Source organism: Protobothrops mucrosquamatus, unplaced genomic scaffold, assembly GCF_001527695.2.
Source record: "Protobothrops mucrosquamatus isolate PMUCROS unplaced genomic scaffold, P.Mucros_1.0 scaffold153, whole genome shotgun sequence".
NCBI classification, from domain to species: Eukaryota; Metazoa; Chordata; class Lepidosauria; order Squamata; family Viperidae; genus Protobothrops; species Protobothrops mucrosquamatus.
Genome location: NW_015386517.1, coordinates 283,659 through 301,267, shown reverse-complemented (window position 1 = coordinate 301,267; position 17,609 = coordinate 283,659). Strand labels below are relative to the sequence as shown.

At 37.9% G+C, this 17,609-nt stretch overlaps 1 protein-coding gene across 1 annotated transcript in view; it reads right to left on the bottom strand.

Moving 5' to 3' along the window:
* Positions 1–4,173: 4,173 nt before the first annotated feature.
* Positions 4,174–17,609, bottom strand: part of SYNE2 (spectrin repeat containing nuclear envelope protein 2) — a 211,399-nt gene continuing 197,963 nt past the window's right edge. Inside the window, exons 105-114 of the mRNA XM_015813323.1 lie at positions 15,281–15,349; positions 14,150–14,286; positions 13,786–13,897; positions 12,171–12,388; positions 10,452–10,652; positions 9,486–9,614; positions 8,459–8,650; positions 8,275–8,364; positions 7,496–7,542; positions 4,174–6,230 (exon numbers count right to left, since the gene is read on the bottom strand). Of these exons, the coding sequence (XP_015668809.1) occupies positions 6,005–6,230; positions 7,496–7,542; positions 8,275–8,364; positions 8,459–8,650; positions 9,486–9,614; positions 10,452–10,652; positions 12,171–12,388; positions 13,786–13,897; positions 14,150–14,286; positions 15,281–15,349 (1,421 nt within the window). The 3' untranslated portion in view covers positions 4,174–6,004. The remainder of the gene's footprint in view (positions 6,231–7,495; positions 7,543–8,274; positions 8,365–8,458; positions 8,651–9,485; positions 9,615–10,451; positions 10,653–12,170; positions 12,389–13,785; positions 13,898–14,149; positions 14,287–15,280; positions 15,350–17,609) is intronic.

The window sequence follows — 17,609 nt, the reverse complement described above, 5'->3', positions numbered from 1 at the left end:
GCTTGCTGATGCCTTAAGCCATTATTTCTTAAGCCAATGTTGGCGGGGGGATTCTGGGAGCTGAAATCTTAAAGTTGCTGAAGTTGAGAAACAATAGCTTACACAAAGTATTATTCCAACCAAACTCACCTGCTCCCATTTGTAATATCTGAAAAGATTTGTAACGTTTGATGCTGTAATATTTACAGCATGATGCCATACACAAGATAGAAATATTGAACAAACACCTCCAATTTAACAGTTATAGCTGAAGCACTCAGTATGACCTCTGTGCTAAGGATCTGCTCTCTCCTGATGTTGTTTAGAATTGGATCCCTCCAGGTACATTTTGGTAGAATACTTAGATTGTTTCCATCTGTTAAAAGGCCATTATGGATCAACCAATGTGTTTATCCAACTGAGAATGGAACATTTACTGTATGTAGCAGTCTTCTTTCATAATTCCTAGCATAAAGGGTGAAATTAGTTCTTCAGACAAGTGGTTAAGGCTGTTTCAAGTGGCCTTTTTCTTCTGGTTTGAGAGCTAATTATTAAATAAATGTGGCCTTATCTTAAAGAAAATTTTCCAGAACACCCGTTGAAAATAGGATTGATGGGTAATTGAGGTACAAGTGATAGTGATGCTAAACTTTCACACAGTGTGCCATTTTGGAGTTAGGCAAACTAATTCATCAATATTAAATATGTCAAGGATGCTAGGTATGTCATAAGCTATGTGATAGTTGAAAAATATAGGATCTTATTCAGCAGAACTAAGGTTCTCGAGGGTCTACTTCATGGTTTGGATGTCCTTCATCTACTAATCAATCAATGTGGTTTAGATCAGCAGATCACTTATTACCACAAATGTGCTTGCTGAAGTGGGCTCAAGCATTCATAAATACCCTGGGATTTGATGAAGGTCTGAATGGATGGGACTTGAATTAGTAGTAAGCACTGTGGTATTTGAACTTCAGGGACCTCTTGTTAGATACCGGTGCTGAGAGGTTTTGTCTAAGTCAGAGGTGGGAATTATAGCTCTTTTATGATTGTGGACTTCAACTCCCAGAATTGGCTGGGTCAGGAACACTGGGATTGAGGTCCACAAGTCATAAAAGGGCCATAGTTCCCCATCCCTAGTCTAAGTAGACAGCAGCTTCATTTGGAATGCCAGAACCTTCCCTACTAGTTTCAAGGAAGTGGCATGGTGGAGGGAAACCGCCTAGCAGAGCCAGCTGAACTCGGGAGGCTATTGTTATCCCAGTAAATGAGGGTAGGAGGTGTGGACACCTGACCCTGCAGGATTCTACAGTATCTCCTGGGCCAACTAGTTCTCCGGATGACTGGCAATGGGCCTTTAGACAGTGGAGAGGTTTCTACAATTCACCGTGAGTGAATTGGTACTGGCTAATGCCTCCGGGAGAGAACCTGGTGATGAGATAAAACATTGTGTTGGTACATTATGGAAAGCCAGACCCCAGTTCAGCTCCAGCCATCATTGAAGTCTCATATATTCCTGATGGAGAATTGCTAACACAGTAACACACTGGCTAATCATGTTGGGCTTCTGAGTAGCACAAAAGAAAAATGAAAAAAAAATGAAAAAGGGGAAAAAAAGGTAGTGAACTATCTTGATTTAGGGAATCTTCATTAGAATCAACAAACATGAAGCAAGAAGCACCATTAGAATCTTCTAATGTAGAATCTTCTAGGTGTAGAAAAACAAGATAAATAAGCTTTAATTATGAACATAGGTTGCTAATTATGCCTTGGAACCTGCAACTTTGAGATTAATGAAGGAAAGGACTGTCACTGTCATTCATTTGAGCTGAAATGCTCTGAGGTTGTAGCTGAAACAGGCACTTTTCTTCTGTGGTCCCCACTCCCCCCAATCAAATTTTAGCTTATTAAATTTTTCAAGATTTGTTTGACCATCTAAAGAACTCACATACATTGATTTTGCATTAGCTGGGGGATGGGGAGAGATATTTGGTTTGGTACTTGGACATCTACTGGACCTTTGGACTTTGCTCTTTAATTGAACACCTAATTTTCTCTTTTAATATCATCTTAATTTCTCTCTCTCTCATACACACTAAACATTTATAAGCAATCCTGGATTGTTGGATAAATACTGTATGGATAATATAGTTTCCTTGTATTTCCTGCACAAAGGTGAAAGAATAAATGAAGCAAATTGCTTCTGAACTGAGCTGAATTTTGCACTATTTTGCTAATTTGTTTACAGTTTCTTGAAACCAACCAGGTTAATACCATTTCATATGCTGGTGAAAAACTTGATTGGGCAAATATCCAACTAAGGAAGCATAAGTCAAATGAGGGAGTCAAGGGACTGGCAATAAAAGGGGTAAATTTTTATTTATTTTCTTCCTTAAGAGAGTCTAGTAGTTAAGGCACCAGGCTAGAAATCAGGAGTTTGTTTTAGTCCCACCTTAGGCACAAAACCAACTGGGTGATCTTGGGCCAGTCACTCTCTCACCCCTAGCAAGGAGGCAATGGTAGAATCAAATAGCACTTCCAAAAAAACCTTGCCAAGAAACCTGCAGAAATTCACCCAGGCTGTCAGCAGGAATAAAACTGACTCTCTACTTCCCCCCCATCTATCCATCATTTTCTTGTAGTTATAGGCAGTCAAATCTTTGGATGATGCATATGAAGATGGAGAGGAACTGACTTTTTCCTCTGTAGGAAAAAATCACATGCTGAATCTTACAGAACTTTCTGAAAAGGGTGTCTGTATGTTTCCTTAACTCATTCTTGCAAACATCTGGGAGTTAAGGGGATAATAAGAGTCAAGATGACAGGTGTGACCACATGAAGTCCTGGGTCATTGGCAAATAAAAAACAGGCTTTGATCATGCAGTTGTACCCACCTTGTTTTTTTTGAACCATCCTATAGACACACTTGATATCACATTTATGAGACAAGAAGATTCTGATTAACTCTGATTTCTCAGCCAGCTATGTAGTCATTTGTCACACCAACTTAACTAGCTTATTGTTCAGAATGCAGGTATTTTATCAAATGTCAAATTGAAATCTGCAGCTACCCCACAATTTATTAAGGAAGTTATCTGATCAGATAATAAGATAAGATTGCTCTGGCAAAACATGTTTTTGAAAAATCCCTGCTGACATCTGGTAATTGCCACATTATTTTTAAGGTAGTTACAGATTGATCTCTTTATGACCTATTCTAAGATCATGTGGATTTGCAGCTGACTTTTATAAATTAATACTTTTTGTTGTTGTACATTATCCTACAATATTGTGTCCATATGAGTGGGAGAAAAATAGCCATATAGACAGGAAAGAGACAATTTATCTAACGGTGCCTTGAATTATTATATCTGTTACTTCTTTGGAAGGGGAATGATATCTTTTAATGCAGGGGTGTCAAACTGCCAGTCCACGGGCCGGACGCATCACGACGAAACCGCGCCCACTCCATTGCCAGCAATGGGGAAAAAGCTGATACGTCACATGACATCACGAGTTTGACATGTCTGTTTTAATGGGATAGTGCTTAACCAAATGTTAATTTTTGGTAGAGCTGCTTACTATTATCTAAGATAAGATGGGGAACTATGGCCCATGCTGGCTCAGGAATTCTGGAAGTTGAAGTTTACTGATCATAAAAGGGTCATAGTTCCCCACTCCTGATCTAAGACAAACTACAATAGAACTGCAATCATAGTTTGCTTTTTTTGGCTATTACTTTTTAGGGTTTGTTTTTTTTGCTAAATTGTGGCAAGTTTTTTTATTTTTATTTTTGTTAAAGATAAGAAATCTTCCATGAGGGGCTTCCTGATGCTAAAACCTTAAGCCCTTTAACCACCAATCAGCATAGGTAATGCTTAGAAACGTTGACAGTCATGGCCACCTATCATCTGGTGGACTACAGAGTCATCACCTGTGCAATTTTTTTTGATATCTGATATCTGTTATCTGTTTTGTGTAGGAGAAAGTACATATAAGACTATAAATATGTCAGGTTGTCTCTGGATTCAATTGTTATGGGAATGTAAGGTCAGAACTTAATTATAGTAAGACAATACAAGGTCACACTTTCTAGTGTTGAGATAGGAACAGTTACATCTAATTTAGGAACCAACAGATGTAGCATCTGTCTCTGACAACTTAATTTTATAAAGTATTGAGACAAAGGCAGAATTATTGCAAACATTAACAATATTTTAATGAGGAAAACATGATTGAATTGTACACAGAAGCAGTGTAATTTGGATTTAAATAAAATCTTTTTTTTTTGCTGTCAGATGAATTCCACTTCATTTTAAATGTGATAACTCTTAATGATGAGGCAGCATCCTGCTTGAAAGTTAGGAAGGCATCTAACCCAGCATTCTATTTTCAAAAAAAGATTGCAGGAAGCCCTTATGCAGTGACAAGAAAACAATGTCCCTCTCTTGATGCCTCAATTCAAAAACTCCTTTGCTAGTCATTGTTAAAGAGCCTTTGACAAGAAGAGATGTTGTGTTATCAGCTAAAGCTAATAGGAGTTGTCTGTATATGGAAGGCACATCGTAGGTCTCCATAGGACAAGCCTCTCTCCATTTAGTCCTCCCTCCTTCTCTCCCATTCAAGAGCCAGCATGTATTTTATTTTTATTTATGTTTATTCCCTGTAATTTCCCCATTGGAAACATTAGAGAAGGAGAGCTGGGTTAATCTGTGGTAGTTAAAAAATCAGAAGCTTGCTCACACCTTTTGCCGCTAACATAAATAAGCTTCCATGAGCTTATTTTGTAAGTCAGAAAAAGTGCTACTAGACTCCCACTGATTTGGATCTGCAATTTCCTGTAATTCATTATCAGAATTGTCCAGGAATGTCATATGCTAATTCTTAGAATCAAGAGAGAAAGAAGATAGAGGCCCCATATTCTCTGGGCACATATATACTGCTGTATGGGCCACAGGAATGATTTTGCCCTTGCATAAATCATTTCTGACTTGCTGTAAGTTATTCAAAGAAAATTTGACATAAATGGGTTTGATTAAAAAGCCACATGTCTACAAAATCCATTTGTTTGTGTGTGAGATAATCAACACTAATTATTTTTTCTTTAAAAAAACCCTCTATAAACAATAAAGGCTACCTACATGTAGCACTTTCATTTTTTTTTTATAAAAACCGTACAAAAGGAGACATCAGACAAAGTAGACATTCTAAGTACTATAAAAATCTGTCTGGGAAACATACATATTCATGAACTGAATAGGTAAGATTCCTAAAATTCTAAAGTGTAAGAAATATTTTAAAAATTGAAGTTATCTTTCCACTAAAATAGCAAAATACAGAAAGAGATCTCCCTGCATGCACAGTACCACTGTGAAAAAGGAGTTCTCTTTTTTACATTAAAAATGATGGGTTCAATCCACCAGGAAGTTCTCTGCAAGACTCACCAAAACAAAGGGAAAAGACAGAATAGTGCAGCCATGCTTTGTGCAACTCTAGCTCCTACCTATTAAAATGGGACTTATGCAGTAGATCCTTCTAAAGAATTATGCATTTATCTTTGATTAGAGAAATTATTTTCTTGCTAACAAGACACAGTCTTGTAAATTCTGTGTTCACTGGTTCTTTCTGGCATGAAGATCACTGATTGATCACACACTGTGCAAAAAGTATAAAGTACATTGCTTATAGTTCAAAAATATAAAGAAACAGCTTTCCTGTACAAAGCTCTAAGTATTTAACAACTCTTACCCACCCAATCAAAGTACTGAAATTGCTAAAAGATCTTTATCTTGGTGATGAGAAGTAATAGCATGTTCTCAGAAGAAGAGCTGAAGCCTCCTACTGGTAGTTTGGTTCTTGTTGAGTGCAACAGAGATCTCTACATAATATTGTCAATGTCACTCATCAGTGCTTGTTAAGCCCTGGTTGAAGTCAGGGCTGAAATTCTGGACAAACTTTAGCAGCATAAAAAGAAGACTCCATGGAAGGTATTAATTTTGACTGACTGGGAAAAAAATGAGTGTTTTTAAGTTGGTGGAGGTCCATTAATATATCGTAGCATTGGGTAAAAAGAACGAGCAAAGTTGTTGGTTTGAGTACAGCTGTAGTCTTCTTCCGAGACAGGGATCAAGGAGGCCAAAAACAACAAGAGAAGGAGGAACAACTGTAAAGGTAATGCTGCTCGTAGGACACGATAGAAGAAAGGATTCTTCTTGGGCGCAAATGAATTGGTCTCTTCCTTCTCCTCCATCCTGCAAACAGAGAACAAGTTATACACAGGGCAAGCCACTTGTATATAAACAGAGAGAAAACCTCTCTCCTTCTGGCACTGATGATGTTGGTAACTAGTTGGTAACATCTGCAAGAAAACAATCAAGTTCAGAGACCACCATGGACCTCACAATTTACAAACTCTCTTGTACCAAGTGAGATTATGATTCCATCTAGCCCTAAATTGTCTGACTGGCAGCACTATTTCAAGACTTGGCATACCAAATGTCAAAAACAGCAAAAACGATTTCTGGATTGAATTCTTGCAAAATATTGTTAAGAATTGCTTCAGAATGAACTATTTTTGTGGTTTGAACTATTAATGCTTGTAATTCTACACCAAACCCCATGGTTTTTAATAGTAAGCGTCATAAATATTTCTCAACAAGTCATACCTTGTGAAAACTATAAATGCTTAGACACTATAGCAGTGGTGGCGAACCTATGGCACGGGTGCCTGAGTGCCAGAGGCGGCACTCAGGGCCCTCTCTGTGGGCACGCGTGCTGTCACCCCAGTCCTAGGCCTTCACTTTAGGCCTCCGCTGCCGTGTGCAAAAAAAAGGGGTTCAATCAATCAGTCAATTTCAACTTATCGCGGGGAAAAAAAATCTTGCAAAGTTGGAATTGATTGATTGAACTTTTTAATCCCACCCAGTCTGCCGTTACCACCGCAGCCATGCCCACCCAATGGACACGCCCACCCAATGGCCCACACCCAGCCAATGGGCCACACCCACCCAGCACCCGACAATGCATAAGTGATTTTGAGTTGCAGTTTGGGCACTCGGTCTCTAAAAGGTTCGCCATCACTGCACTATAGCAACCATACAACTAGTGTCTAACAATTGAATTCAACATGACATTGTGATCATGCAATTACCATGCTTTGAACTATGGAGAAGAAGAGAAGAGTGACTCTTTCATTCCCTTCCATATTTCTGACACAATTTATGTCACTGAAGGAGAATCCAATGAATTTAATTCAAACTCAAATGAATTTCTATTTTAAGAAAAATGCAAATATTCATTCATCCATTGGAGCCGTTGGGGATTTTTTGGGGGGTGGGTGGGAAGTATTACATCACCTCTCCTTCTTTCTACATGATCCTAAGTTGTTCAGCATTTCCTACAGCTAAGCAAATTTGCATTCAAATAATCAATATTTCTTATTGGAGTCTAAAGCTATTGTAAGATCGTGATACTAATTTTCAGTTCACAGAAGAAACTGTTTACTGAAAAGCATTACCTGACACTGCTGCTGCTATTACTCTGCAGGATCTTCTTTTCATCAACCTGTAGATATTTAAAATGTGATTACTACTGCTGTCTTAAATTTAAACACCAAAGATACCAAATGCACACACATTTAAACTGCATATTAATCCAGTCAGCTTTGCAGTATTATGGCTGTACAATGCATCCCACCCCCCATTGCTATGGTTTCTATACTGTCAGTTATTATGGTGTCCCAAGAATATACTAGCATAGATAATGTATCCTTTAATATGCACACAAACAATAGATTTTTCTTGATTGTGTGGGCAAAATCATGAAAGTCAGCACCCAAAAGCATTCACAGGTATTCCTCGATTTACGACCACAATTGAATCCAAAATTTCCATTGCTAAGCAAGACAGTTAAATCAATTTTGCCACATTTTTTTTACCTTTTTTCCACAGTTGTTAAGTGAATCACTGCAGTTGTTACGTTAGTAACATGCTTGTTAAATGAAATTTTGCTTGTCAGAAGATCGCAAAAGGTGATCATATGACCCTAGGACACTGCAACTGTCATAAGTACATGCCAGTTGCAAAGCATCTGAATTTTGATCATGTGAACATGGGGATGCTGCAATGGTCGTGTGAAAAACCATCATAAGTCACTTTTTTCAGTGCTATTGTAACTTTGAATAGTCACTAAATGCATGATTGTAAGTTGAGGACTATCTATAAAGTCTGAATGACAGAGAAAAAGAAACAAATTAAAGGGAAAATTGTTTTACAAAATGACCACCAAACAACTTGCCTTATTTTTAGAAACAGGAGATTTCTCTGATAATTGATGACAGGTTCCAGAATCCAATTCTTCCCCATTCACCTGAAATGTACTTATGTCCTAGGGGGGAACAACAAGAAGAAAGCCTTGCCTCTGTTATTTCTCCAAAGTTAGAATTGAAGTAATCAGATTTGGATCATACAGTCCAGCCTACCTGTCTTCCTTGTGAGGCCTTTAAGTCACATGAAACTCCTTCAAGAAGCTGTTTAAGCTTCTTCCCAATAACATGGACCTTCTCATTAGCTTCAATATATTCTTCTCCATCAAGTTTTACAAGCAAATATGCAGCAATTTCCTGGAGAGTATTTACTTGAAGTTGCCGTTCCAGAAGCTCTTTTTCCAGTTGCTTAAAAGTATGTAAGAGGAAACATTAATAACCATAGGAAGCTGCCTCCTAGAGAATCATACCACTAGTTCATCCACTCGCCTCACTCTGACTGATTGTAGTATTTGCAGGAGATTCTTGAATTAGAGATGCAGCTGAACATCTGGACTTTATACACGCAAACAATATAACAGTACTTTCCAATGAATTTTGCTTCATATGAATTAAACATATATTAGGATACCAAACAGGATTCCAATGCCAAAAAGCCAAAACTAGATGCTTGGGATTCCAACATCCAATCAAATACATGTGAGTCAACCGTACCTGGACCCGTACATTAAATAGACAATGGGTTGCAATAACCATGGTTGGTTGAACCCCTTGTTTATATATAATTCTAAATCAAGAATGAATGACCTATGATATAATGATAGGTCTGCAAAACATGCTATGGGCACTTCAAAAGGTAAGTAGCACTAAGTAAAAAAGAAATGGGCAAAATAAGGGGAAAAAACCATTAAAACCTAACTTTATAAACCAGAACAGCTAGGTTCATACAACATGCTAACACAAAGTCACAATAAGCCATAATATGAATTACATGCTGGGTAAACCGGGTTGATGGTATATGTTTCTGGGTTTATCTAGGGTCTGCTTCCTACTGTACATTTTCAAATCTGATTTGGAGATTTGATGAAATTTATGGAAGAGATTTATGAGCTCTGTAGTGAGGAATAGAGTAAGTCCCATTGTTCAAAGGGAGGTCCAGTGCATAGTGCTGAATATAACAGAGATGCAATAATTTATCTCTAGATGCTTCAGGTTTTGGTGTTTTTTTTTCTTTCAAATTTACCATTAATTCCTTTCGACTTTCCTGTATTCTATGAGGATCAGCATTTGGATCCTTAACTTGTGCTTGGTGCCTCCGTGTCTCTGCAGCAGCCAGCCATAGCAGCAGTTTCTGATTGTGTTCATGAAAATCCTGCAGAAACAAGTGCTCATTTTTCAGAAAATAATGGTATAAGAACACATTAACTAACCTAAAGATGTAACTTTGTGGCAGCTGATTCATTAAAACTACAAATACTCCTCAACTTACAATTGGGACTGGAATTTTCATCATTAAGCAAGGCAGTCGTAAAATGTAACTGTATTGCTTAGCAATGGCAATTCCTGCCGTTCCAGTTGTCATAATTAACCAAATCCCATGTTGTTGGGTGTTGTTAGATGAGGAAACTTCCTGCCAACTTCCCGCAACGAAAGTCACGAGGGCAGGAAATTGCAAGTCTTAGGTAAGCAGCTAGTGCTGGATGAGGGGACAAAGCAAAGAGGTGTGCAGCGGAAGTGCAGTGTGGGTTGGGGAGGGTGTGCAGTAGTAGTGTGCAAGAAGCATGGTGAGGGTTGAGAAGGGTGCATGAAGTGCAAGGGAATGTAATGTGGGTTGGGGAGCATGCGACGTGAGGGGCTGCATGGGAGGCACAAGTTGGATGCACAAGCAACATAGGGCTGTGGGAAAGTACAAAGGCAGGAGAGGCTGATGCCAGGGATTTGAGATTTCCCCTGCTGGCTTCCCCATTGACTTTCTGGGGATGCTGTCTGGGAAGGTTGAACATGGGGCTAATATGATTGCAAGTACTGGAACTGACTTTAAGTGTGAACTTGTTGCTAAGTGCCTAGACTGCAATCATGTGACTATGGGGGGGGGGACTGGTTTCTGGGATGGCCGAACAAACATTGAGGCTGCCTGTACATCAGCATTTGCTAGCCTATCAATTTTAAAGTATTAAGAATAAGGTACAAACGTAATTATGCTATTTACCTGGCAATGAATGAGAGCTTTTTGTAAATTCTTTTTCCAGTTTTCCAGTAAAATATTTGCCTTCTCCCATCGTAAATTTACCCGTCGAAGTCTATTCTGAAGCTCCTTGCATCCAGTGCTATCTGTTTGCTTGAAATCTTTGCTGGTCAGATTAACGGACAGTATAAGGGCCTTGTAGTTATTATAGGCTTTAAACATATCCTGATAAGGAAAAAAAACAAATTTGAGTTCTTTGTAAAAATAAATAAGAAGCAATTATGATTTTAAGCAGCAGCACCAAAATAAAATTGGAAAAAAATCCTTCTATTTATTAGATGTATATACCTTTACTGCAGGAGCTCATGCAATGTTCATAGGGCTACCTCCTCTACCATTTTCTCTGCTATAGCAATTCTGTGATGGAGGATGGGCTGAGAGGTGATTGGTCCAGACACCCAGTGACTTTCCATGACTAAGATTGGACTCTGATCAACCCAGACCATCATCTTAGCTAAACCATACTGGCTGTCTGTGTGTTCTACAAATTGATTATCAGTATTCTACAGTGTATTCTACAAATTAGACAGAAAAGCTGATAAACTACCTTAAAACTAGTAAAGTTGATTTTATTATTGTTAGTACTGGCATCCTGATTATTGTAAAGTCCTGTGTGAAAATTGGATCCATTCATTTCACTGGAATCTATCGCTATACTATGAGAGCTTTTTAATGACTGAACTTCAGGATGTCCTTTTTGTATCAAGTGGTTTTCAGATGGACTTCTGACTCAAAAGAGCCCTACTGTCATCAGCATGTCACAAGTAGTCCTCGACTTACGACCACAATTGAGCCCAAAATTTCTGTTGTTAAGTGAGACATTTGTTAAATGAGTTTTGCCCCATTTTATGACATTTCTTGCCTCAGTTGTTAAGTGATTCACTGCAGCTGATACGTTAGTAACCTGGCTATTAAGTGAATCTGGCTTTCCCATTAACTTTGCTTGCCAGAAGTTTGCAAAAGGGGGAATCACATGACTCCGGGATGCTGCAATGTTCGTAAGTATGAGCCAGTTGCCAAAGCATCTGAATTTTGATCACATGATCATAAGGATGCTGCAAAGATCGGAACTATGAAAAACAGTCATAGTCATTTTTTTCAGTGCCATTGTAACATTGAACGGTCACTATATGAACTGTTATAAGTCGAGGACTACCTCTATAGAATGGAGAAAATGCAACATCCAGAGACAAAGACTGCACCAAGGGTGTGAATGAGGGAATTCGCAGCTTGCGTTGTTTGCATGCACGTGCACAGACAGCACTTTTTTGGGACTACAGGTAGTCTTTAACTTACAGTCATTCATTTAGTGACCTTTTGAAATCACAACGAGACTGAAAAAAAGGGACTTATGACTATTTTCACACAATTGTTGCAGCGTCCCCATGGTCACGTGGCATGTGGCAACTGACATGTATTTATGACAGTTGCGGTGTCCCCGGGTCATGCGATTATCTTTTGCAAACTTCTGGAGAGCAAAATCAACGGGGAATTCAGATGCACTTAACAACTGTAGCATTGTGACAAGAAAGATCATAAAATGGGGCAAAATTCACTTAACATCTGATTATCTACTTTTGAAAAAAAAAGGTTGCAAGGCTAGGCAATCTGTCGGAACAAGCAATATGCTGCATATGTTGAGCACAGAGATTGTTTTTCTTTTTCAACTTTTTTTTTTATCACCTTCAGTTTCTTGACTCTCTGCTCTATGGCCTGCATACTGTTGACTGGTTGTGGTTCTGCCTCCTGCAACCTCTCCATTTCCTCTTCCATCTTATCCAGCCAAATATCAATGTTGGTAAGGTCAGCATTCAGCTGTTGCCACTGCTGCCATGTTTGCTTCATTCTCAGCTTGTTGCTTAGGTCTTGAACTTGAATGAGTTCCCATCTTTCAATAGCCCCTGAAGTTTAATACAAAATTATTCAGTTTTTTTTTTTTTAAAAAAACAGTAACTTTGAGTCAGATCAACATTATTTTGGGCAGACGCTGGTCTCTTTTGAATTCAACTTATACTAGTCCCACAAACGCTAATACTTATTACAATATGAGAATGAAATCTGAGTCAATTTCAGGATAGCATTTTAAAGGCTGTGTCTCTATTACAGGGGTCTTCAAATGTGGCCCATTTATGATTTGTGGACTTCAACTCCCAGAATTCCTCAGCCAGCATGCCTGGCTGAGGAATTCTGGGAGTTGGAGTCCATAAGTCATAAAAGGGTCACGTTTGAAGACCTCTGCTCTATTAGTATTACAGTAAATACATTATAGTTTTTTTTTGTAATCATAACATTTTCACAACTCATTTGCAAGCGTGGTAAATTGAGATGAGGAGATGAGAATTGTTAGATGGTAGAAAGGGGTTATATAGCCTTCAGAACATTAGTGTGGGGTATCTTATTTTTGACTTGTCCCATGAATACATTTTTCCTACACATAGAAAACATGCAAAATTGCCCCACTGCTCTTTATAGTTTAACTTCCAAAAAGTTTATTTAGGACAGGGGTCTTCAAACTTGACCCTTTTATAACTTGTGGATTTCAACTCCCAGAATTCCTCAGGTAGTGTGCCTGGCTGAGGAATTCTGGGAGTTGAAGTCCACAAGTCAAGTTTGAAGACCCCTGATTTAGGGGAAGGATTATTCTAAAATAGAAATTTATTATATTACCTCTGGATTCTGCCAGCCTAATTCTCCTATGTGTGAACATTAAGCCAGAAATAAAGGCAGAGACACTCTTGGGATCAGAAGGACTATTTTATTTAATGTGCTTCTTCCCAACTACTTACTCAGGGTACTTTCTATCTTACCAAATCTGGAGTAGAAGCAATAAGAACATATAAATAGACCTTTCTCCTTTGTAAAGCTTAGATTATAAATGTTTGTCACTTGGGAAGTCCATTTAGACAGTTGTTAAGTTGAACATCTCAGAGTTTTGGGAGATCTTTGGTCTGATAAATGCTTGTTTTTTTCTGTCATATTCCCTTGCTTTTTTCATCTTAATTTCAGTTTTCTCATCTCTTTGACCATCTTTCTGTTGTATATTAGATATTCTGATGGTTGTATTTTAAATTAATAGCATGTATTCATATTACAGTTGCCTCTTTCCCCTTCCTTTTCTCTCTCTGTTGAGATTTAAGGAGCTTACATTTATGTATTTATTTATTTCCCATTTTTCAGTTAAGAGAAATTTAACATTGATGATGTTATTACATGGAGAAAAATTAAATCCTAAATAATTGCTACCTTCACATGTAAACAAATATATTTAAAAAATTAACAGGAATTATAGCTAACATACCTGGTTGTTTCTCTATGGCTGAAACACCAATGGAATTCTGGTTGTCTTGAGAATCTTTACTAGGCAAGATCCTGGAAATGTTTTTTATGTCATCTATATTCCTAGGGCTCACCTGAAATACCCAGATCAGAAAGTAAATAAATCTTTTGGCAATGGATCATCTTCTCAAATTTATAGCACAGATTCACAGCCATCTAAACTAATTGAGAAATTTATAAATGGAACATAATTTTTATATCCCACTCTCCGAATTTTCTTGTCTTGAAAAATCTCCACTATCTTATGTGTAACATATAATTTAGCCTGTCTGTTACCAGCTAATTTAACCCTATTTTCTCATGATATATAAACATTCCAGACTTACATTGCCTGGTTTGTAGGATATGCTGGATTCTTCGTTGTTTGGTAAGATACTTCTAACCATCTCTTCCTGGTTGTATGAATGCTTTCGGCAAACTGGGTGTTCTGAAGGATGCCATATGTGAGTTTCAGCAGATTTCCCTGTTGTGCGACATGGTAAAAGAAAAAGCCACAGAAAATTAGATGTAAGGGTGAAGGGAGAAAAATAATTAAAAGCATTTGCAGAGAAGGAAGGATGACATGACAAAAAATGGATAATATTGCCATTTGCTTTGCAAAGCATGCTTGTTTGCAAACATGTTTCAGCAATGTTTCATGGGCAGTGAAATGAGAGCCATGCAGTTATGAGGATATTTTTTTCCAAAAATGCCCAAAGAATATGTGAGTTCTTACCACCATCAAAAAGAAGAGTTTGGAAAAGGTTGAAAAGCGCTTCTAGGCTTGATGCATGGCGCCAGCAGTAAGCAGAATGAGGTAGCTTATTTCAGGAGGCAGCTTTGGGGATTGCATTATAGGTCACCTAATGGTACTTAATTTAGTGTATTATATTTTTTTACCATTAGACTTTTAGAGAGATGCCACTCAATTTTTCTGTCTGAAATATCAAAATATATTCAGCTTCTTGGGCTGAGAATGTGATTGGTCAATAAAGATTTTCACATTTGTATCAGGTTCCATTCAAGAAGGGATCTGAACCTTAGTTTTTGCTAAAGAGTAATGAGTTCTCATTTGTTTTGTGCTACAGATATAAGGAAAGATCCAGATTGTCCTGTCAGACCCTAAACTGAATGGCAAAGGGAGCTTTAAAGTAAAGCTAAGTTGTCCTATGAGTGAAATGAACCAGCAAAAATGTCGATGCATGCCACATTGTGAGGAACAAACAAGGAAGGCCTTGATGCGTTTATACCGGTATGGAGAACAAAAAATGCATCGTCTTAACTTAGGTAGAGACATGTGGGGATGGTGTAGCGTTAAATAAACAAAACAAAAAAGAGAATCCACCATGAGCCAATTGGTGCATGGTGTTGATACAAGCTAGGGAATCAGAAACCTGCATATGAGGAAGGTGTGAAGAGCACAGCGTGCGGCACAGGGAAACTGTCATGTTGAGACACATGCAGTAGCAGGTGCCTACCAGAAGCTGCTTTCAAAGCTTTTGTGGTCATTTTAAGATATGCCTCAGGATGTTCACTGATTTCTACATCTGAAAAAAGAATAACGTCACCATTTGCTTTGCAAAAGAGTCTGTTCACTCTTCCCTTCCCACCCTACAAGAATGTAGCATTACAGCAGCCCCAGATGGATCCTGTTACATATCTATTAATTTAGCATTCTTTTTTTAAATACAACTAGTGGTCAAAATGCCCTGAAGTAAAGTATAAAGGCAACAGCCATTTAGCTATATGGCCTTATAAAAATATTCACTGTTCATCTCTTTTTGCTATCCTTTTAAAACTGTTAATTTTCCTAATAGTTCCAAGAAGAAAAGGTAAAAGAAGAAAAGGCCACTAAGTATATAGGTAAAGGGGATAAATAAATGGGCAAAGGCCTTCGATGGTTTCTCCTTTATTATGTTTATGATTTCTGTCTCCTCCAATGTTTGCTGATATCAGAAAGTTTTCAAAAGACCCAAATACAAGGCTTTCAAACAATGATTGCAGCGAGGCTCTGATCAGGGAAAGCCACATTCATATGTTAAAAATGCCTTCTGAAATATTTTAAAAAAATATTTGAGACAACTGCAAATGCTTTAAGGGAGAAGGATCACTTTCTCCTTAAGTAATACATATATACAGCGTATCCTACCCAGGCACATTGACTGACCCAGTTCACAGTATTTTCCACTTGATTTTCTATCTGGGAAGAGCCACATGGGAAATAGAAAACCAGAACCTCTACGGGGGTGAAATATTTACACAGTGTTTTTTCCCCCCTCACAATTACTTCTTGCTTTCCTATCTACGCATTTAAAGCTTTTCTGAAAGTAATTTGTAAATTACTCTGAGTCACTTAGATAGTAAGAAGGCAGTGCGTAGATTTGATTAATAAAGAAAATAAATAAGTACAAACTGAACAAAAAAGGAGTTGAGATACAGAAAGAGAAACAGTTCATTTTTCCCCCTACACATTTATCAGCATAACATGTTCTCTGGTTTAAGTAACTAGCATATCAGGAAGGACTATGCTAAATTTTTCACTTGATGTGGTAGTTTTTGGCATGCAATGATGCTTTACCAACATAAGCAAATTAATTTATAGCTGGTCTATTTGTCAATATTATGCAGCACAGTACAATATGACTAACAGTGGCTCTCCAGAGTTACAAATAAAAATATTTCAAGTCAACATGTCAGGTATAGTTTACTGCCAAGCTGAGAACCTCTCCTCTCCTTCAAAAATATTATATTCTCCACAGTTGTAGAACTGAAATTGTTCAGTTCAGATATGACGAATAAATACGTTCATTTCACCATCTATCTATTCTTAATTTTTCCACTCTCATCCTAATTCTATCCCATTTTTTCTAATATATGGTTTTTTGTCCTGCCTAGTGTTCTGATTTTGTAGACAATCTATGTGTTATAATGCATTTTTGTATGTCTAATATATCTTTTTATATCTATTCTCCCCTAACACCCAGATATGTATAGTTTTTTCATTGGAGAACAGCATTACAGTATAATCTTTAGGGCAGACATGTCAAACTCGCAATGTCATGTGACGTCGCGCAACATATCATAACTTTTTCCCCGTTGCCAGCAATGGGGTGGGCGCGGTTTCCTCATGACGCGTCCAGCCTGCAGGCTGGCAATTTGACACTCTTGCTTTAGGGGATGAATACTGACAAATTACTGTATTTCAGTTTCTGCACTGGCTCTCATAGGGCAAATTATTAGAATTATATTTTAATTTGCAACATTGCATTTTAAGGCAACCCGAATAAATTTGTCTTTAATTCTTAGGTCTGGATAGCTTTCATTTTACTTTTCCATCTTGTTCTGTGTAATATATAAAATGGGTATGACTAAATTTGAAGCACAACAAAGCTCAATTGCTGAGGGTTCAAAATTAGATTAGAATAGAATAGAATAGAATAGAATAGAATAGAATAGAATAGAATAGAATAGAATAGAACAGGAAGGGACCTTGGAGTTCTTCTAGTACAGCCCCCTGCTCAAGCAGAAGAACCTATACCATCTCAGACAAGTGACTGCCCAGTCTCTTCTTAAAAACCTCCAGTGTTGGAGCACCCAAGATTTCTGAAGGCAAGCTCTTCCACTGGTTAATTGTCCTCACTGTTAGGAACTTTCTCCTTAATTTCAGGTTGTTTCTCTCTTTGATCAGTTTCCAACCATTGTTTCTTGTCCTGCCCTCTGGTGCTTTGGAGAATAATTTGACCCCCTCTTCTTTGTGGCAGCCTCTCAAATACTGGAATACTGCTATCATGTCACCCCTATTTCTTC